Below are 22567 nucleotides of genomic sequence, written 5' to 3'. Positions count from 1 at the left end.
GAGAAAGGGGAACTCTCCTACACTGTTGGTGGGAATGCAAACTGGGCAGCCACTCTAGAAAACAATATGGAGGTTCCTCAAAAAGTTAAAAATAGAACTACCATACCATCCAGCAATTGCACTAATAGGTATTTACCCAAAGAATATAAAAATACTACTTCAAAGGGATACATGCACCCCAATGTTTATAGCAGCATTATCAACAATAGCCGAATTATGGAAAGAGCCCAAATGTCTAATGACTGATGAGTAGATAAAGAAGATGTGGTATATATATATACAATGGACTCTGACTCAAACATAAAAAAGAATGAAATCTTGCCATTTGCAATGACAGGGATGGAGCTAGAGAGTATTATGCTAAGTGAAATAAGTCTGTCAGAGAAAGACAAATAGCACATGATTTCACTCCTATGTGGAATTTAAGAAACAAAACAGATGAACATAGGGGAGAAAAAGAAAGAGAAAGTGAGGCAAACCAAGAAACAGACACTTAAGGAAGAGAACAAACTGATGATTACCAGAGAGGAGGTAGATAAATGGATGGGTTAGGTGATGGGGATGAAGGAGGACACTTGTGATGAGCACCAGGTGTTGTATGTAAGTGCCGAATCACTGAATTCTACACCTGAAACCAATATTACACTGTATGTTAACTGGAATTTAAATAAAAACTTGAGGATAATAAATATTAATTTTTAAGAAATAATTTTTAATAGTCGGGGTATAAAAAATCATACAAACATCTGTTATGGATCACATATATTCAAATAATTCATGAAATAACCTCTTTATGCAAGAAAATACTAAATATGACTTCAAATAAAGTAATATATAAACAGCAGCTAAGAAAGAAGCCAGACCAAAATACTCCAAGCAAAAAAGAAAAGAAAAAATTAAAGCAGAGAATACTCCAAACTAAGTTTCTACAAATGAATCATGTTTTGATGTTTTAAGTGCACTGGAGTTAGTTTACAAAAGAAAAATTTTATTTTATTCTAAAAATCTAGAAAAGACCCATTTTATTTATTTAAAACGTCTAATGGAACGTTAGTTCTTTTTCCACCTAACAAAGAGGTGGTCAATTCATGGCTTCAGGTTATATTATCCATTTATTCAAAGTAGAAAAGTGGAAAAACTACCAAAGTTAGAAGTACAAAGTGGAAAAACTAATCTTGAAGGATAATGCCTCATTCACTCATATGAAAGGGCTCATAATGGAAGGAGTCAGTACAATGGTTTTCAAATTATGTTCCTGGAGCCTAATGGGCTCATTTTAGGGAATATATTGGTTATATCTGACAGAGGAACTCTTTTATGTTTTATTTATTAGACTTTAGAATAAAATTTTGTTTGCATAGGAATTTTATTCATAAAAACAGTTTTTAGTTTGAAAACCATCACCTTGAAGCTAAAGGATTTTAGTCCTATTCAGAGCATTAGCAAGAGAAATAGTGATATTTAGGCTATAACCAGGCCAGGCAAAAGTTCTTTTTGAAAACAACACACAACTACTTGGTGATAAGGATTTTAAAACTGCACACCATAGTTTAATGTTCTCAACTGTACACTAAAAGTAGAAGCAGTAAACATATTAGATTAAACCAGACAGTATAAGATGAAATTCAAGCTCTGCCACTGACTAGAGCTATGTATTCCTGGCTTATTTAATTAACTTCTCTGAGCTTCAGTTTCCTCTTTTGTAAAATAAGTTATAATGCCTTATTTTATATAACTGTTTTAAGATCAAATAAGATAATGTATTTGAAGCACTCAACACAATATCTGACACATAGAAAGCATTCAGTAATAAATGACAACTATTATCGTTACTAAAAAAATATTTTGTATCTTTTTATTTTTTTATTTTTATTCTTTTTAAAGATCTTATTTATTTATTTGACAGAGAGAGAGACAGCCAGCGAGAGAGGGAACACAGGCAGGGGGAGTGGGAGAGGCAGAAGCAGGCTCCCAGCAGAGCAGGGAGCCCGACGCGGGGCTCGATCCCAGGACTCTGGGATCACGCCCTGAGCCGAAGGCAGACGCTTAATGACTGAGCCAGCCAGGCGTCCCTTAACTTACTTTTAAAAAGCACCCACACAACATCTGGCACACAGAAAGCATTCAACAATAAATGACAGCTATTATTATTACTAACGAAATATTTTAGATCTTAACTTACTTTAGAGGAAAAAATTATTCTAATAGATTCACCTGTCATCTTTTTAATAAGGGGAAGCATGCCAGAAAAATAAAGAGTATTATACTAGTTGGTTCCTCTGTTTCATCCTGTGAAATAACATAAAAATGATTTTTTTTTTCCCAACTTCAAGACACATGATTATTGACGGCTCTAACGTGGGTCCTTGGAAAAGATTTGTGTAATCACAGTAGCATTCTTGTGAGATGCTTAGGTCACTTGAAAAGCCAATGAATGTTGGTATTTTGATTAAGCATCTGCTTATATAATATAACAGGCTGGACAGTAGAAACAGTTTTACTATACGAACTTTTTAACATAAGAAATAAAATCACTCTGAAGAGTTTTATTTATTATTTTTAAAGATTTATTTATTTGAGAGAGAGAGCACACACGAGTAGGGGGGAGGGGCAGAGGAAGAAGGAGAAGCAGACTCCCTGCTGAGCAGGGAGCCCACCCTGAGGCTCGATCCCAGGACCCCGGGGTCACGACCTGAGCCAAGGCAGCCACTTAACCGACTGAGCCACTCAGGCGTCCACTCAAGTGCCCCCATTTAAGAGTTTTAAATTCTGACCCTTTATTTATCCCTGTCATCTTTGGTTTGTGTTGTTTTCTACGCTGAACAGTGCTCTCTGCCAACAGTGCTCTTGAAAATCCTTTCAAAAACAAGCTCAAATCCAGTCTTCTCCAAATATTTGTGATCACTGGACAGTGGTCAGTTAATCATACTACTGAACATAAAGCACATATTATCATTCATACCAACTGTTGTCAAGTCCTTTAAAGTTCACAATGCATTTTCACATTTAGTTATCTTATTTGCGCCTCAAAAAAGCCTTGACTAAAGTAGAGTGAGAATTAAAATTTTATCTCCCAATGGCTGACTCCAGGCCTGGAGAATGAATGCATTAAATAAGAAAAATAAAATCTCCATTTTAACAATATGAGAAGACTGAAGTGTAAAAACTTAATGAAGACTACAAAAATCTTAAGAATAGGGGCGCCTGGATGGGTCAGTCATTAAGCGTCTGCCTTTGGCTCAGGGTGTCATCCCAGAGTCCTGGAATCGAGCCCTGCATCAGGCTCCCTGCTCCACTGGGAGCCTGCTTCTTCCTCTCTCACTCTCCCTGCTTGTGTTCCCTCTCTTGCTGGCTGTCTCTCTGTCAAATTAATAAATAAAATCTTAAAAAAAAAAAAAAAAAGACAGACACTAATCTAATTAGGAAATCATTTGTAACCATATACTTTTTCACACTAGTAGTCATAAAAACTAATAGTTCTTTTAACAGAGTATTTAGGATATCAAAGATTTCTATAACTTACAGAAATTATTTTAAAATTTTTCAGTCCATTTTTAGCACCAAGTGAGAACAAATTCAAAGCTCATTACCTTAATTAACAGGAAAAAATAAAACATATTATTTTTTAAAATATATTTTTTATTTAAATTCAATTAACATATAGAGTATTATTACTTTCAGAAGTAAAGTTCAGTGATTCATCAGTCTTACGTAACACCCAGTGCTTATTACATCACATGCCCTCCTTAATGTCCATCTTATTATTAAATAAGATTTTATTTAAAATCATCCAAGTGGGAAAAAAAAGTCACCAAGAAAGTCATTCAGGAACTATTAGCACTATTCCACTTTACAATATATGAAAAACTTAAAGGCATGAACTTGAAAACAGAAAGTCAATTCCATATACATATTCATCAAGTTTCTTCTTATAATTTTTTTAAGCGTTAAAACCAACCTGGTATAGAAAGTGTTGGTCCCCCTTGGTAATGTGATGATCCTGTATCCTGGGTCAAGTCAAACAGTAACTCTGAAGAATTATTAGACACAACTCGTGATGAGTTCGTTATATAACCCTGTTAAAATATTTCAAAGGAAGAATATTACATTTATTCAACATAGTTACAATTATTTTGTTTCATAAGTTTTATAAAGGTAAATTTAAGTGTATGCCAATATTATAAGAATAGCCTTTCATGACTCAGTAATTAATAAGTTATAAAACACAGAGGTAATCATTACTATCTGTCAAAATCATCATCTACTAAAACTGAAAGCAAGCTTTTTAACTTAATAGCTGTTTTTTTCCTAACTAGCCAATTAAAACGGCAAATTCTAGTCCGTTTTTTTTTTTCAAGAGAAAGGAAACATATATATCCATTTTAAATCAGCAGGATGAATACACTCCAGAGGACTATTAAAAATGCAGTATTCCCATCAAAGAGCAAACAGTAAAACTCTGCAAAATCTATGGGTAAAAGGAAAAAAATAGGAAAGCGTACTAACATTAAGTACAAATTTAAAAGCTCTGTATCTCCATAAGCCCCCCAGACAAACTATTAGGGCAAACAAATTAGGAATCAATCTGCAATATTGTACATCAGCGTTAGGGATGAATATAGCACATGGTTTGAGTTTTAGAATCATCTTTATTGGAAAAATTAATAAGGCAAGGGTCAGGAAAAGAACAGGTCCTCCCGCTACTATTCCTGCTATTCCATAGAAAGCCATGCGAGATTGGGGTAATATCCCATTTCACAGGACAAATATGAAAGCTGCTTGGTCAACAGGGTAAACCCAAATAAGAAAGCCAGGCAAATGGGTTAGATGGAAGCTATTAATAGGAATAATCTGGGACAGCTGCTCTGCTCCTGGAAGCCTTAGGGCTCAAGGGAAGGTTTAGCCTTTCCATCAGGAGAAAAGATGGCCCCAGCTAGTAGGACAATCTCAGGAAGAGTGAAAAGTATGAGATGAATGATAATGTGCTCAAGAATTAGGTAGTATAAATTTGTGTTAGCACAAATGTTTAGTATAATTATGAAAAGTGTGATCAATTTAGGGATGTACACGCCAATACTATTATATATTAAATATATCGATAGACACACTCACAAAATATATTCCAATTCTATTTTTAAAAAGCCCATCATTGTAGAGTAAGCTCTCAGAGTGAATTCTGGACCATTCTATATGTCATAATATACAACAAGCAAAAGTTTTAGGATTAACAATGCTTAAAAATCAAAAGGGAAAAAGTCACCTTAAGAGAAAAATGGGCAAAGGCTATAAACTGAAACACTTCAAAAGTAAAATACAAGTGACCAATACAAAAAAAAACTTTTTTCCAACTTACTAGTCAAAGAAATGCAAATAAAGACAATGGCAATTTTTAACTACTAAATTGGCATTGTATTAAAGATAATAATATGTAATACAAAACAACTGGCTACTCCTCTTAAAAGTATTCAAGTCATGAAAGAAAAAGAATGAGTAACTACAGAAAAATGTGAGACTAAGAAGAAAAAACTAACTGCAATGTGTGATCCTGAATACGATTCTGGGAATGAAAAAGGACATTAATTGAAAAACTGGTAAAATTCAATTAAGGCCTGAAGTTTACTTAATGTTAATTACCTGATTATGATACATAAAATGTTAGCATTAGAGAAACTAGGTTAGGCATATATGAGAACTCTCTGTATTATTTTTCTTGTAAGTCTAAAATCAGCTGGAAATAAAAATTTAAAAATTAAAAAGTAATGATAACATTCACTATTGGCAAAGTAGAGGTTATATTTTGGTACAGCATTTTTGCATGAATATCCTGGCAGCAGCTGTCAAAAGCTTTATGTAAGTTCTCATCATTTGGTCCAATTACTTCACTTTAAAAATTTATAAGGAAATAGATGTTTAATGAGAATTATTTTTAAAAACAAAAAATTAAAATCTGTATGTCCAACAAAAAAAGATGGTTAAATGATAGACTATCATGGAAACACTATGTTTTTGAGAACCATCCAATGGCATAATCCTAGTAGAATGTTCACAGGAAAAAGAGGAATACATATTTGTATACATAGTATGGTCCTGATTTATATACTCTATACTATGTCTACACAGGGGAAAAAAGCCAAAATATAGTTATGTACCCTTCTCTCTTTCTAAACTTCTCTCCAAAATAAATATTAAAGATAGAAACATAAAGGTTTTATTTGGCTTGTGCTTATTAACTGAGGGATAATTAAGTTTTCAGAATTTTGGTTTGCTACTAACTTTTCTATTGACATCAGTTTGTTAAGTTATGGAAACAAAATGAATGAAGGGAGTCAAAAGGTATAAACTTTTGGTTGTGGGATAAATTAGTCATGGGGATGTACCATACATGGTGACCACAGATAATAATACTGTATTGCATATTTAAGAGCTGCTAAGAGTGTAGATCTTAAAATTTCTCATCACAAGAAAAAAAATTCTGTAACTATATATGGTGATAGATGTTAACCAGATTATGGTGAGCATTTTGCAATATAAGAAATATCAAATCATTATGTTATGTTGTACACCTGAAATTAACATAATGTTGAATGTCAATTATACCTCAATAATAAATTTTTAAATTTTTAAAAAGAGATGACTTTTCTCACCACTCTGCACAAATTGCAGAATAAAAAAAATACCAAATAAGTAAATAAATAGTTGTTGTTTAAACAAAAAGGAAGTTATGGAAACAGGTATAGAAGTAACTCAAACCACTTCTAGAATATGAGGCCTAACAATGCAAATTCTGCATTTGAACCTGTAATATAAAAACCATGTAATATAAACCATTTGAACCATGTAATATAAAAAATGCATAATGCCATATAACCTCATTGTAACCAAGCTCAATCTTAGTTCATAATAAATATTTTCTCCAAATATTTGCACTTAAAAAATGGAAAATACTCACTTGTATTTTCCAAAATAGTTCTTTAACAGAAATATAAAGTTAATACTCTTAAACACTTTATTAGGAAACCACTCTGGTTAATTAAGCTCCAGAATTTCAGAGAGCAAGCACACACTGTTCAACAGTAACTGGTTAAAATAATTGTCCAATAGGGAGAATATAAAAAGTTCAGAAAGATATCAAATACAACAGACACTAGACTGGGATTCAGAAGACCAGCACATTTAATTATATACCTTGGGCAAGTCACTTCGGAGCTTCAAGTTATTCACCTTTCAAACTGAAATATAGTCACAATTGTGTTTTAAATGTACTTCATGATACATATATGTATTAAATCAAATAGTTGTCATAACATTACTAATAAAAACCTAATATTATACCCTATTTTATAAACAGGTAAACTAAGGTTAGGTGTGGTTATATAAGGTTCCCAATATAGTCCTGCTTGTTATCGATGGAGCTGTAATTAGAGCCCAGAGCCTGACTGATTCCAAAGCTATACCCTTAAGCTAGATCACACTAACTTTATTATAAGTGACAATAATATATCCCTATCCGCAAGAGGTCTGAAAGAGATGTTTAAGTATAGAGATATTCCATGAAACACACACACGACATAAAATGAAAAACTATAATTTATTAAAAGCAGTGGCTTCCAAAATTCAGAGTAAATTCCCTTAAACAGGAGTCTCAATTCATCCCAGAATATATCTGTCATTCTTAACTTTGCACATTAGAGTGAGTTGAAGAGTTGTTTTTTTTTTTTACAATATACCACTTCCAGGACCCACCCAAGATTGGGAAACACTAATTGAGGTGTTTTGATTTTAAAACTATTTGCAACTAATGAACCGTTGAACACTACATCAAAAACTAAATGATGTACTGTATGTTGGCTGGCGGAACATAATAATAAAAAAATAAAAATAAAAATAAGAATAAATAAATAAAACTATGCCCAGAGAAATAAACATCTCAGAAACAGCTCTAGTTTCTAACTTTTATAACACCAAAGATACAAATCTTCCCTTTGTTGTTGGTTTTTTTTTCCTCACTGGATCCAATGTTGGAAAGATTTTTATTCATCAAACTGAATTAAATAGTAAAGTTTTTTTTCCAGTTTTCTATCCTGCAAAAGCCACAACTTATGAAAAGCGCACTGAGTTAATTTGATTCCAACTAATAGCAAAAAACCTTTACATTTTAAGTAGCTTTCCATCTTTTGAAATATTAGGAATAACCTGCAGAACCCTAGGATCCAAGATTGAGAGTCAGTGGTCTGGGTAAAATCTCTCATTTTAGAAATGAAGAAAATGAGGCTCAGAGAGGCTTCAAAAATGCTTATTAACAAGGCTGAATCAAGATTCAAGTCTCTTGCTTCAATCTAAGTTTTTTAAACTACTGGTCCAGGGCTTTTATCACTATTAGTTATTTTTCAGATTTATTATCTCAAGTAGCAGCAACTCAGGGAGAGAGAAACATTTGCCTAAACATATTCTTTTATAATACATAACAACTTCCACATAAGTGGGAGTTGAGTTTCCTTAGCCATACATTTAAAAATCCGTAGCCATCTCCTTTTCATTGTTACATAAGTTAGAATTAAAATAACTCTTCTATGAAAAATAACACCTCAAAATATCAATCTTTAGTGCTAACAGATCTGCAGATTACCTAATAGTAATATGATATGAATTACAGGAAAAACGGATTATTCCTACTAAAAATATTTGGATTCAGTTCTGGTTTTGAACTTGAATATTTGCAAGAAAATTTACAGGTGCTTTGGTAGACAATAAGAGAATTACCGTCAAAAGAACAAACATTTTCAATAAAATTTATTATTTCTCTAAAGCCAGTGCCAAATAGCTTACGATAAGCATGACAAAACCACTGAGTTCATTCAATTCCAACTAATAGCAAAGAATCTTTACATTTGGGGTAACTTTTTGTTTGAGTAATCTAACTCCTTGGCTTCAGGACCCCTTTACATATTTAAAAATTATGGAGGACCCAAAAGAGTTTTTATTTATTTGGGTTATACCTATTGATATTTCCTGTATTAGAAATTAAAACAGAGAAATTTTTAAAAATATTTTATTTTAAGTAACAATAATAAACCCATTACAGATTAACAAAATAACATTTTCATGAAAAGTGACTACCTTGCAAACACACAAAAAAATTAGTGAAAAGAGTACTACTGTTTTACATTTTGAAAATCTCTTTAATGTCTAGCTTAATCAAAAGCTGTTGTAGTTTCATACCTGCTTCTGCTTTCAATCTGTTAGGACATGTTTTGTTTGAAAAATAAAGAGGAAATGTGGCTTCACAAAGATACATAGTTGAAAAAGGGAGTAGTATTTTAATAGCAAGTTAAGATAACTATGGATATACTTCTTTGATACTACACCAAAATTCAACAGTTGGTATTTTCTTTAAGGTTTACTATAATGAGACATCTGACTTCCTAATTACTCAACTTTTCGTACTTTGTTTCATTAAAATCTATTGGTCTATCTCACACTTTGAATGGATTTTTTATCTGTATGATTTTGTAACACCATGCACTGCTTATTTCAAAAATACTGGTTTCTTTGGATTATGCTGATCCTCCAAATATTCACAGAATTCACTATACAATATCAAAAAATCATATTTATTAATTGCACCACAGAGAGGAAAGTCTTTAAGTACTGGGAAGCTGCCAAGATCATAGTGGCAGATACAAGTTTTCCAAAATTCTAATTTGTGCTTGAAAGCTCAATTTTACCCAAGGAATGCTATCAGTTGTTTTGCTTTAAGTGTGCACTTTGTTCAGTTTTGAGGAAATGTCTGCCAGATAACAAAGACTGAATCCCTCACTATGTGTAGCAAACAGACACTAAAGTAACCTCCATGATCCCCACCCCCTGGTGTTCATGTTCTGCACGATTCTCTCCCTTCTAGTGTAGGCAAGACATGTGACTTGCTTCTAAGAGAATACAGCAAAGGTGACAGGATATATATGATTCTGTGTATGTGACTACATTAGATAAGATCATAATGCCATTCTGCTAAGGATTTTCTCTCTTGTGGGCTTTGAGCAAGTAAGAAGCCATGTGGGAAAGATCCAGTTGGCAAAGCCAGAGACTCTCAGTCTGACAACCCTTAAGAAATTGAATGTTGCCAATTACCATGAGAACTTGGAAGAAGATACTTCTCCAGTCAAGCTTCAGATGAGACTGCAACCTCAGAGTCCACACCTTGAATGTAGCCTCGTGAGACCCTGAAGCAGAGGATCCAGCTAAGCCATGACCTGACTCCTGACCCATAGAAACTATGAGACAATAAATGTGTGTGGTTTTAAACCACTGTTTGTGGTAATATTGATACACAAAAATAAGTTATACACCATGGTTTATCAGTCATTCTTTCAAGTAAAAGTAGTCTTCTATTTTTAAAAAGTGGGTAGTTAAGCTCACAATTTAATCACACAACTGCTTTTCCTCTAGATAACCATTAAACTTCAGACACAGAAGTACTTTTGCATACTATCCATTTCATCACACAAAATGTTTTTAAAGGACACATATTCAAAGGTAGACATTTAACAAAATAACATGTTAATACTTCATCAAGGAAATCAAGTATGAACATATTTTATTGGGAGTGCATGGTAGGGACAAATACAAAAACTACTCATACTCAGTACCACTGTCTTGATTTAGACTAAGGCACCAACAGTTTACCCAATATTATTTTTGCATCACCAATGCATGTCAACATGGTGGAAAAGGCAAATAGTGTCTTTGTATTATTATGACAATAGTACTGACTCCCAAGCCCAAGAAATAGCCTCAGGGGACCCCAAGGGGACCAAAGACTACACACTGAAAACTGTTGCACTAAGGTTATAGTTCCATTTTAAGTATATACTTATATATTATAACATATATGTACTTATGTATGTAAATACATATAAACTATGGGTTAGTCTGGACTGAAATCCCAGATCTATCATTTTGCCAGCTGTGTGACCTTGTATGAATAATTTAACCTCTGTGAGCCTCAATTTCCTCAACTATAAAACAGGAATAATAATAATAGTGCATACTTCACAGGGACGGTTAAGAATTAAATGATTAATTTACGTATAGCATTTAGAACAAAGTCTTACACATAAATATCAACTCAATAAATATTAACTATTACCATTAACTATTACTATTTGCTAAGAGTTTTTTAAACGAAACTATGAAGATATATTTTCAGAATAAAAAGCTACAATGTACTCTCAAAAGTTTTTCCAATTAAGAACCAAGAACAACTGACCCTATTTACAATCTTAAATAATTTGCCATTATGCAATACTCACTATGCTTTTATATATGTTTTGATAACACAATTTTCAATACTTTACCTATTTAATTTAAGCATGTCACCTGATTTAGGAACGGGCTGGATGGGTAGTTCCTGCAGTTATCACTCTGGGTACTGGCTAAGCTACCATAAAGATGGTGACATTGTCTGATGCCAATTACGCTTCTATTGGATGATTACCCATGACAATCCAGAATTTTAATTGGTATTGCTTACACTGAGAAGCAATATCCAATGTATCCCTGAGCTGTGTAGTTTCAGAAACACTTACAGGTTTAGACAAAGGCTGAACAATAACAGAACTATCTGAAGATCTAGATTCAGGATGAAAATTTACTGGCGAGGCAGCCACTGGATTTGATGTTGGGTTCGTGTAGTGTTGACCTGTAGGCTTGAATGCAGCAGTAATACCTGTATTTAAAATTACACAATACATTAAATATATTTTTATATAATCAATGATGTCAAAATACTTCACTTTAAAAGTAAAATAGTAAAGTAATACTGTACCTCGACTGAGTGCACCATTCTTTATTCCCCTTGAATATGAGCTGGGGTTTACTCTATTCAAAATATCTACAAAAAATTATATTTATTTTTAAATTCATTATTTGAATAAAATATATGTTAAGAAAATAGAAATCATGAATTGAAAACAAATAGATTACTGGAAGGAGTATATAAGTTATCACTCACTTAAAATAGTTAATTTTAAACATATATACTTTTATCTACTAAGGAGACAAGATTATTAGCCTTGTTTTATAGCCTAAGAACCACCTTTCTAACTGTAACTCAAAATACAAAAGTCACAAGTAAAAGATTGATAAATCTGACTACATATAAGTGAAACTTTCTGCAAAGTTTCTTTTATGGCAAATAAATAGTCCACATAATTAGTAAAAATCTTCCAAAAATATATGTATATACAACCTATAATTAACATATATATCTTTCTTTGAGTGATGATAGGGCTATACACACACTCAGGTTCCTATCACTCAAAACCAAACCCCTATCCAACCTCCATATCCCATTCACACCTTCCTTGGAAGTATCATTATGAGGGACCTCACTGGATTATCTGCAGCATTAATCTTGAGTCCTGAAAGGGAAAAACTAGCAGAGATTGCACACGAAAATAATTTAGTTTATCAGAGTACCTTATAACTTAAGGGATTTCAAATCTACCAGTATACCAGAAGTCAATCTGAGCCTAATAGAACTTTCAGGATCACTTTAAAGTTCCTGATTCTGGCATGCACATGAACTTCTTCAACTTCTAGATTATTTGCTAGTCAAACTACAATTGGGAAGAGTGGGGATTTGCCAAAAATTGCTGGTTACGAAAAGGCAAAAACACAAACAAGTACTAAACCTCATAAAAATGTCCTTTTTCCCTCACAGAAAAAAAGAACCAGATCCCATAAAATAACTCTATAAAGTACAGGGTCACACAAAAGTAGGGTTGACAATGGCAATGCAGTGCTCTATACCTAAGCATTATGTATGTCTTACAGAATAAAAACCTGTTCAAACAACTTGACACCATTTTCACTCAGAAATTCAAGATTATTAGTCCATCAAAGAACTATTGGCTAAAGTACTTTTTAGTGGCTCTACTCTACAAAAACACAAGTTTTTACCCTCCTTCCTAGCAGTTCTATACAAACACTTACCTCATATTCCATATATTAAAATACTTCATGGCTTACACAAAAACAAAAAATTCATTTAAATTCTGCATAACAGTTCAGAAAATAATTTTTACTGGGGTCAGTCTCCTTTTTGACAGAATTATTTATTTATTTTTTTAAAGATTTTAAGTCTCCTTTTTGACAGAATTATTTATTTATTTTTTTAAAGATTTTATTTATTTATTCGACAGAGATAGAGACAGCCAGCGAGAGAGGGAACACAAGCAGGGGGAGTGGGAGAGGAAGAAGCAGGCTCACAGCGGAAGAGCCTGATGTGGGGCTCGATCCCACAACGCTGGGATCACGCCCTGAGCCAAAGGCAGATGCTTATCCACTGTGCCACCCAGGCGCCCCTGACAGAATTATTTTAAAACTAACATACACTCTTTTAGTTGAGTACTGTTAACAGTCTTCTACTTGGTATAATTCAACTTGATCTTAACCATTATTTTTTAAATAAGATAATCTGAATAACTATTTTATAATATGGTAATAGTCCAGTAAAAAATGATCACAATGACCAGAAATAGTAATTAAGAGAATACATAAGCATGTTCCAGTATCATCAACAAGCATGCCATCAGGCCTAGTTCAATTTATAATTAAAGTGACACTCCACTTAGAACCTAAGAGATTATCATCTGCCACAGGAAATGGTATTGAGAATTTAATTGGTTAAGTGATTCTCCCTCTGATAAAACTGAATAAAAGCCATTCCAAGTTTAGAGGAAACAGAAGAAAGAACCAGGCTTTCAGAAAATTTAAAAGTAGTGTCTAAATCATACTTTCAAGCACTGCCTTGATAAGAAAACTCTATCATGCTGGTCATATTCTTTGGTAAATTCACCTGGCTTAAACAAGCAAACAAATGAACATGTACCTGCAGTGGGAAATGATCTATTTGCTCTTTCTGCCCTAGAATTTGTATGTTATTTCTCTGTACTTTTTTACATTTTTGAGTGGACATTTTAATAAGTATAATTGGTCTTTGCTTTAACATTCTAACAACATCAAATCCAACTACTCTAACTAAAATCTATAATCCACAAAGGTACCAAAATATTCTGCTAGAGAGCCATAAAAGATTTAAGTATTAACTAACTGCTACATCATCCAAGTACAGTGGCTGTAGACAGTGCTCTTCTCTTTCACAAATATAAATGCGAGTTGGTGGAAGATGAATATGGTCAGAAGCTGCAGTCCCTGTTGGCATACAGGCTAGAGACTGCAATTATTCCCTGCCTATGTATTTTGTAGCAATGTATGGATGATGTTGTAGTCACCTGGATGTGAGAACCCCTATCTGAGACTAAAACTTAGTATACTATGACAAATGTAGAAAAGTATCCTAACCTCTTCCAGTTCTCTAATTCTGGGTTTAAGTGGGGAATTAAAAAAAAGATAAAAAGATAAACAGGTTACTTGGCTCCACTAAAAATTAAGATTTCCAATTTCAAAAGAGCACCAATGTTACCAGCTAATCTAGGTCTATTTCTTTTCCTCACATGATATTTTAACCTCTTACCCCCCCTCAAGTCCTCAATCACATCCTCAGCCTGATTTTATAATTCTCACTCACCTCTCACCAAATCTTTCATTTTTAACTCCTTACAGAGGAACAAGGACATAAGTACCTTATAAGGCAGTTCACAAGTTTTTCCATTAGAAACAGTATTTTATAAAAACTGGCTCCACTAAAAGCAAATACTTACTTGAAATTGCTGGTTTTGAACTTGATATCTCTCCAACAAAGATTGGCTCATCATCATCATCATCCTCAACCTCTTTTACTTTCTTCTGCCATGGTTCTAACTCTTCTTCTTCACATTCCATAAAGAGTTCTGCCATTTTTGAATTACCTAATTTCCAAAAGGAGAGAAGCAAACCTTATTTTCAAAAAGAGAAATAAATACATTTTTTTAAAATTCACAGTATATTTAAGATCTACTTTAATAGCCCTAATAGCAATTCGTGACTTGATATTTGTAGTTAGTTCATGACAGCAACAGTGAGAAACTCAGAACTCACTCTCTAAGATATAAACTAATAAATTTAGATAAACAGATAATGGTTGACAGTAGTTATTTACATGAAACAGTCAAAATGAGTTCCAGTCATATGCCTGGAATACAATCTTATCTACAAAAAGGACTGCATCTAACCATTAGCTGGGGGGAAAAGTATTCACAAAGGGGAGATAAACTAAGAATAAGAGGCAACTCATAGGAAATATACTAGAAAAACTGAACCAAATTCAGGAATTCCAGGCACAAAGCAGGGATGAGGTGCTAGACTAAAATAAGGGAACAAAGTGAGACATTCCATTCAGTGCAAATTAGACATTTCTTACCTAAAGAAACAGATCAAAGAATGTGCAGTAGATATGAACATACACCACCCTAGAAGTTGTGACCAAGCACAGAGCTCCTAGGAAGAATTTTAGTACCTCACTCTTCAATATTAATGGACACTTAATAAGTACCAGAAATTTCAGGAAAACCTGTCTTTTAGACCAAATCAATAAAAAAGATAAAGAATCCCAAGGAAAAGAATAATGCAGAGAGCAAGAAAAATATTAAAAATATATAATTAGCATCTTTAGAGATATTGGATAAGAATGTTATAAAAATATTCAAAAAACAAAAAATAGGCTTAAAAATATGGTAGCCAAAAATTTTTAATTCAGTTTTTAAGAAAATCAAAGTATGCCCAGAGGTGGAACTAAGAGAAAAAGAGAAAAATACACACATACAGACAAACACACACATATACACTAAACAGAGAAGAGACACAAGGTTGTCAGAGAAAATCAATTTCAAAGTACAACATTCATCTAATAAAATTTACAGAAGGAGAATAGAGAAAAAGCAGGAGTAGGTTATCTGAGAAATAATACAGGAAAATTTCCTAGATTGGAAAACAAATCTCTGGGTTTTAAGGCCCTGCTAGGTACACACACAGCACAATGATCAAGAAAAAAGTTGCATCAAGACACATCATCATGAAATTTCAGAACAAAAGAGATAAAGAGAATATCTCAGATCTATGGGGTGGGAAGAACCGTTCTTATACAAAAGGTCAATAAGAGTAAGAAGTACAGAGTAATACTTTAGAAGACAATAAGTAATACTTCAATAATTTCTTACCAAAATTATTTTTCAATCTAGAATTCTTTACCCAAACTTTTCATCAAGTGTGAGAATAAAGAACAGCAACATCACACAAGATTTACTTCCCATGTAACCCTTCTCAGGAAGTTACTACAGAATCCATAAAAATAGGAGACTTAACCAAGAATGAAGACACAGCATGCAGAAAACACGGTATTCAATACAATACAAAGTCCCAGGACAATAGTTGTTTAGCAAACCCAGAAAACAGCCCCTCCAGACTAGATTGGAACAGTACTTCAGGAGGAAATGTCTCTGGGACACCAAAGAAAAGATGATTAAAATGTAAACTTTTAGATTAACTGACAAGTTTTACTGTGTAGAAAACTGAATTGAGAGGCTATTGAAAGGTGTGAGAAGATGTGCCTACAGATTTTAATACAACTTAGCAAATGCAAAAACATGAAAAGCAAAATAGCTGGGTACATGAGAAAAAAGGAAAAAGCGGGAGGGTGGGAGAGAAGGGTATGTATTCTATGTATAATAGCATATTAAAAGCATATTACCATGTTCATCAGTGAACAGCATTTATTATAGTCATCATAATGAAACATCAGCTATGGGTTAAACCAAATATTGAGATAATAATTATATTGGGAGCTGGTTGGAGGAAAGGAAGAGGTAGCTCTAAGAAGCAAAAATTCTCATGACAGATTATTAGAAAGTGGTTAAAACTGATTATGCACATAAGCACTCTTCAAGAAACTGTGGTTAAGCCATTTAAAGCCTTTTCAGATGGTCTGACTTTTAAACTATGTGCATATATTGCTTTAAGTGGAGATGGAGAAAAAAAAAGAAGGTGGAAGGGAGGAGGGGAAGAGAAACAGTACCGAGGACCTAAACTAAAGTAATAACAGTGGAGATGGATATAAGTGGATGTAACTATATGGAATGAGATGGGGGGTGGTCTACCAAAAAAAAACCAAAACACAAAAAACAAAAAAAACCTTCCAGCATTCTGGTTTTGACAGTATCTTTCATTTATCATTTAAGTATAGTCATTTCTACTAAGGGTAGTTTTTATTATATTAGAGGAATGCCACTTCTACTTTTGACTCAAAATTAGGACAATGTTCTACCACCTCTTAAATGATACTAAAAGATACTATGTGAAACAATGCTTTGGGGATTGTGTGCAAAGGAAATACCATATCAAATTAAGAACCATTCTTCTAAAAATTTTTAAATTTTTTCCTTTCTATAAAAGTATATCACAAATTATTTGCTGTCTTAATGTTATTTAAATGCTAATAGTCCACCTATCAAAACAAAAAAGGCCTTGCCATTTTCCCAAATGTCATAAACATCATGAACTGATCCCTTTCTTTTCTAAACTATACTGTTTTATTAATTATATAGAATTCTTCAAGTCAAAAGATTTAAAATATTAGAGCCCCAACACCAAACTGAGCTCTTTGAGTGTATTTCCTTCTACATACTAGATAGGCAGTAGGCACATAGTATATAATAATTTATGGACTAGGAAACTGGTCAGGCAATGTCTAATTTTTAAAAATTAAGGAAACTCATTGTATATGGATAATAAAAGTTTCCAATCAGTTTGTGTTATGGGCCGAACTGTGTTTTTCCAACATTCATATGTTGAAGTCCTCACCATCAGTACCTCTCAATATTACTATACCTGGAGACAAGGTCTTTAAAGAGATGATGAGGTTAAAATGAAGTTACTAGGGTGGGCGCTAATTCAATATGACTGATGTCCTTAAAAGAAGAGATCAGGACATGGATACATGCTTGGAGGCAAGACCATCTAAAGACATAGGAAGCATATGGGCATCAATAAGCCAAGGAGAGAGGCCTGGTATAGATCCTTCCTTCATGGCCCTCAAAAAAAAATCAACCCTGCCAACACTTTGACCTCACACTTCTAGCCTCCAGAACTGTGAGAAATTATGAAATAAATTTCTATTGTTTAAGCCATCCAGTCTATGGTTCTCGGTTACGGAAGCCTGACCAAACAATACAGAAGACAGAGGTCTTCCTCATTCTTCTTAAGAGGGCACTGCCATTGTCAATACGCCCAGGATAGATTGTTGAGAAAAAGAAATTTAAAGACATATAACAGCTTTATGTTTTTTAGAAATAATTTTTTGTCTATGCATAAAAGAAACATTGGTAATTATGTACACCAAACTAATAGTTATCACTGGGCTTAAAAAGAAAAAAACTTCATTTCTACTCCACTCACTTTTTAATTTACATTATTTGTTATGTGAGCATTTATTACTCTAACAACTTCATGTTTTTTTGTCTTTAAGAAAATGTGCCTACCTCTCCTCCTTTCTACTGAAGCAAATTTATCAGCACAAAAGCCACGTATACCAGTATCAGTTGTGGCAGCAACACTTACTTTTTGGCTGAAAAGGGTTGTCGCCCATCAAGTTGCAGAGTTGACTTTCTGTAAATTGTCACCTAAGTACTGACACATGATATCAGTCAATTTTATGAGTCACTTTAAGTAATGCCAAATATTGAAACATGAAACTTGGGGTTCAGAAATTCTTGGATCTAATTTTGATCTCAAAACTCACCAGGTGACTCCAGACAAGAGAGCAATTTAAACCTCAGTATTCCTTCCTATAAAATAAAGATACCTAGTATTAGAGTGGATGTCATTAAATTAAATGTACACATAATTAAACTTTTTTCCTATGAAAAGCTCATTTTTAAGTTTGATATGTCTGACATATACTTGCAACTCAATTTATATAATTGGTTCATTCTTGAATGAACCCAAATTTAGTAAATAAAATGATGATTCTATTAAGCTATTACTACTTGAAGAAGTCTGAATTATTAGCCTACAAATAATTTTTTAAAGTATCCTTTTATAAAAATGAGTAATCACTTCATGATGTATTGTTTTAGTAAGTCTGAATTTTTAAAAACTAAGGGATACTAATCTTTAACTGTAACCTATTCACATTTCAGATACAAATGTGATTATTTCCACAAGAAAACATAACTTTAAATAAATTTTAGTTTATATTTTTCTGATTTTTTATCAGAGATCTTAAAAGGGAAAGAAAATTAACTGGACATATTTCATCACAGATTAATTCATTCAAAAATAACTACTCATTGAGGTGCCTGGATGGCTCAGTCAAAAGAGCATATGACTCTTGTTCTCAGGGTCGTGGATTCTCAGGTCGTGGGTTTAGAGATTACTAAAAAATAAATAAATAAATAAACCTAAAAAAAACCCAATAACTACTCATTGCCTTCTAAATGAAAGATAATGTGCTAAGTTTTAGGGAAAAAACAAAAATAAGTAAGTCATAGTCCTTGCCGTCAGAAATTTATAATCTAGTATATTTATATTTCTTTGAGACTGAAAAACTACTGCTATTAGAATAAAAATTATCGAAAAGAAATTTTAATTCATTTATTTAAAACAAGAATTATTCTGGATTCCCACACACATAACAGCATAAATTTTATAAAATTTACAAATTTTAAAATAACTTTTAGTTATAAAGCAAAAAAAGATAAAAACTTAAATACCTAAAATACTAAAATGCACACTAATTCAATCTTTATTATTTCTCCTTATCCTCAGGCTGACACAAGCAAATTTTCCTGCTCTTTAGTTTCCAATTTATTTGGACTGCATTAATCCACAGGGAAAAATAACTATTATTTTAACTTCAGAAGTTACTGTTATAAATGTTTTAACTACTATCACAAGAGACTCTAATATTTTTTTTAAGATGTATTTATTTGAGAGAGAGAGAGAGAACACGAGTAGAGGGAGGTGCAGAGAGAATCCTCAAGCTGACTCCCCGCTGAGCGCAGAGCCCCACATGGGGCTCAATCCCAGGACCCCAAGATCATGACCCCAGCCAAAATCAAAAGTTGGACGCTTAACTGACTGAGCCATCCATGCGTCAAGACTCTAATGAATCTTGTGTTTAACTGAATTCACCAAGTTCTGAAGTCTGACTATTTAAATCTCATTAACTCAATTATTTGAATAGTTGTAGCTTATCTCTAAACTAACATCAGTGTTATGAATATGTCAAGGAGATAAATACATGACAATTTTTGCTGTTAAGGACCTACTTGTTACCAAGAATACAGAATATTTTTCAAGAGCCACAATTACACAGCTTATGAGACTCATATGGAATATTTTTTTATTTGAGTAGTTATATTGGGTTATAATAATGGTTATATTGAATACTCTATAGTTGACATATATACAGTATTTTTTGCTAAGTGATCATATAAATATCTCTTACCAAAATTCTGAAATTAGTATTCAATTTACAAATATTCAATTAATTAATGACTTACCTATATGAACAGATATCTACTGCCTATTATGATAGAGATGACTTCAAGATAACCTAGTTCAAAAACTTAAGGACCATAGTAACCTACTTAGAAACCTCAACTGATACAGTCTCAAACACACTATAAAGTTGGTAATCCTCAGATGTAATCAGAACCATAATTTCAGCCTAAAGCTGCACTGTGTAATATAGTAGCCATTAGCCACATGAGACTATTCAAGTTTAAATTAATTAAAATTAAATAAAATTTAAAATTCAGTTCCTCAGTTTTACTAGCCACATTTCAAAGGTCAATGCCATATGTAGCTGGTAGCTACTGTATTGGACAGTACAGCGATGGAACATTTCTACTGGACAACACTGAACTAAAGAATCATTGCCATATTTTGTTCTGGTTAATAAACAAACACTTTCATGGATTCCTTCAGCATCTCAGCCACTGAAGCATGCCAAAATTACCACCACAGAAACCTCTCAAGTCACCACTTCAGAATTTTGGTGGTAAGGCATGGAATTCTATGAAGGATTAAAACAGCTGCCATTGAAGTGGACTATCCAGAAAGATATACGGTGGGGATCTCAAAGTTCCAAAATGTCTCTGATAGCTTCTACAGCTCAGACTGAGCCCCAAAATTGCCAGAAAAAGAGAACACTCTATTTCAGCTACTGACTCATTTCATGACCATGTTTAATACCTTGTTTCTATGAAGAAAAAAATGAATTCCAATTAACTGACTTATCAAAGACTTCTCAGAAAATAATTCATTCACTGTTGGAGACTGCTCATATAATAATTTCAATTCCTATCTTAGTATTTTTTGTTTCAGCTTTTATATATCTAAAACTAAATGATATCTTAAATAATTTTTTCTACAAAAATTTTAAAAATCAATGGAAATGTAGGTCTAAATTTTTAATTGTTTGAAAAATTTACTTCTATCCATTCAGAGGTACCACCTGACACAATATCACTGTGTTAAATAAAGGTTATGCATTTGATCTGGTACATAAGCATACAGTATGTGCCACAGGTGTGCTCTGTACTAGATATAGTTCTATTTACTTTCTGATAAAAAATTAAGCAATTCCACAAACCCCAACATAAAAAAGAGCATTAGGCTAGAAGCCAGAAGAACCAATTCATAGCCCCAGCGCTGCTACAACTTTCAATCAAATCACCTTACAATTCTGGGTCTCAGCTCTTAGGTCAAGTAATAATCTCTACAGCTTAATTTAGCTCTATACTTTACTGTATACTGTGTACTTTAAACATTTATTAACAATAAGCAGTAAAACATGGTGAAGAATGAATGCCACATTCAAATTCTGACTCTACCATTTATTATCTGGATGACCTTGGGAAAGTTAACCTCTGTGCCTTGCTTTACTATATATATGTAACTTATTTCATACAATTATAGCGAAGATTAAATTAGATAACACACATAAAACACATAGCTCAGTGCCTGGTACACAGAAATCATCCAACATGCACAGAAAGGGGAACCCTCCTACACTGCTGGTAGAAATGCAAACTGGTGCAGCCACTCTGGAAAACAATTTAGAGGTTCCTCAAAAAGTTGAAAATAGAGCTACCCTATGACCCAGCAATTGCACTACTGGGTATTTATTCCAAAGATACAAATGTAGTAATCCGAAGGTGCACCTGCACCCCAATGTTTACAGCAGCAATGTCCACAACAGCCCAGCTATGGAAAGAACCCAGATGTCCATCAACAGATGAATGGAAACACACACACACACACACACACACACACACACACAGATGTCCATCAACAGATGAATGGAAATACACACACACACACACACACACACACACAATGGAATATTATGCAGCCATCAAAAAATGAAATCTTACCATTTGCAACAACGTGGATGGAACTAGAGGGTATTATACTAAGCGAAATAAGTCAATCAGGGAAAGACAATTATCATATGATCTCAATGATATGTGGAATTTGAGAAACAAGGCAGAGGATCATAGGGGAAGAGAGGGAAAAAAATGAAACAAGAAGAAACCAGAGAGGGAGACAAACCATAAAAGACTCT

The 22567-nt window shown here is 33.2% G+C and overlaps 1 protein-coding gene across 8 annotated transcripts in view; it reads right to left on the bottom strand.

Moving 5' to 3' along the window:
• The window catches only part of ZNF280D (zinc finger protein 280D), a 136808-nt gene that overhangs the window by 99566 nt on the left and 14675 nt on the right, over positions 1 to 22567 (bottom strand). For 3 of the 8 annotated variants that reach the window (XM_034660936.1, XM_034660934.1, XM_034660935.1), the window contains exons 2-7: positions 18734 to 18779; positions 18553 to 18621; positions 14724 to 14870; positions 11825 to 11890; positions 11586 to 11725; positions 3959 to 4076 (exon numbers count right to left, since the gene is read on the bottom strand). In XM_034660936.1, coding sequence (XP_034516827.1) covers positions 3959 to 4076; positions 11586 to 11725; positions 11825 to 11890; positions 14724 to 14870; positions 18553 to 18580 — 499 coding nt within the window. In that variant the 5' untranslated portion in view covers positions 18581 to 18621; positions 18734 to 18779. Of the gene's footprint in view, positions 1 to 3958; positions 4077 to 10128; positions 10221 to 11585; positions 11726 to 11824; positions 11891 to 14723; positions 14871 to 18552; positions 18622 to 18733; positions 18780 to 22567 lie in introns of those variants that run through there. The other 5 variants (XM_034660933.1, XM_034660940.1, XM_034660939.1 and 2 more) reach the window with 3 other exon arrangements.

The sequence above is a fragment of the Ailuropoda melanoleuca genome, chromosome 5 (assembly GCF_002007445.2).
Source record: "Ailuropoda melanoleuca isolate Jingjing chromosome 5, ASM200744v2, whole genome shotgun sequence".
Classification (NCBI taxonomy): Eukaryota; Metazoa; Chordata; class Mammalia; order Carnivora; family Ursidae; genus Ailuropoda; species Ailuropoda melanoleuca.
This window is presented reverse-complemented; position numbering and strand designations above follow the sequence as displayed.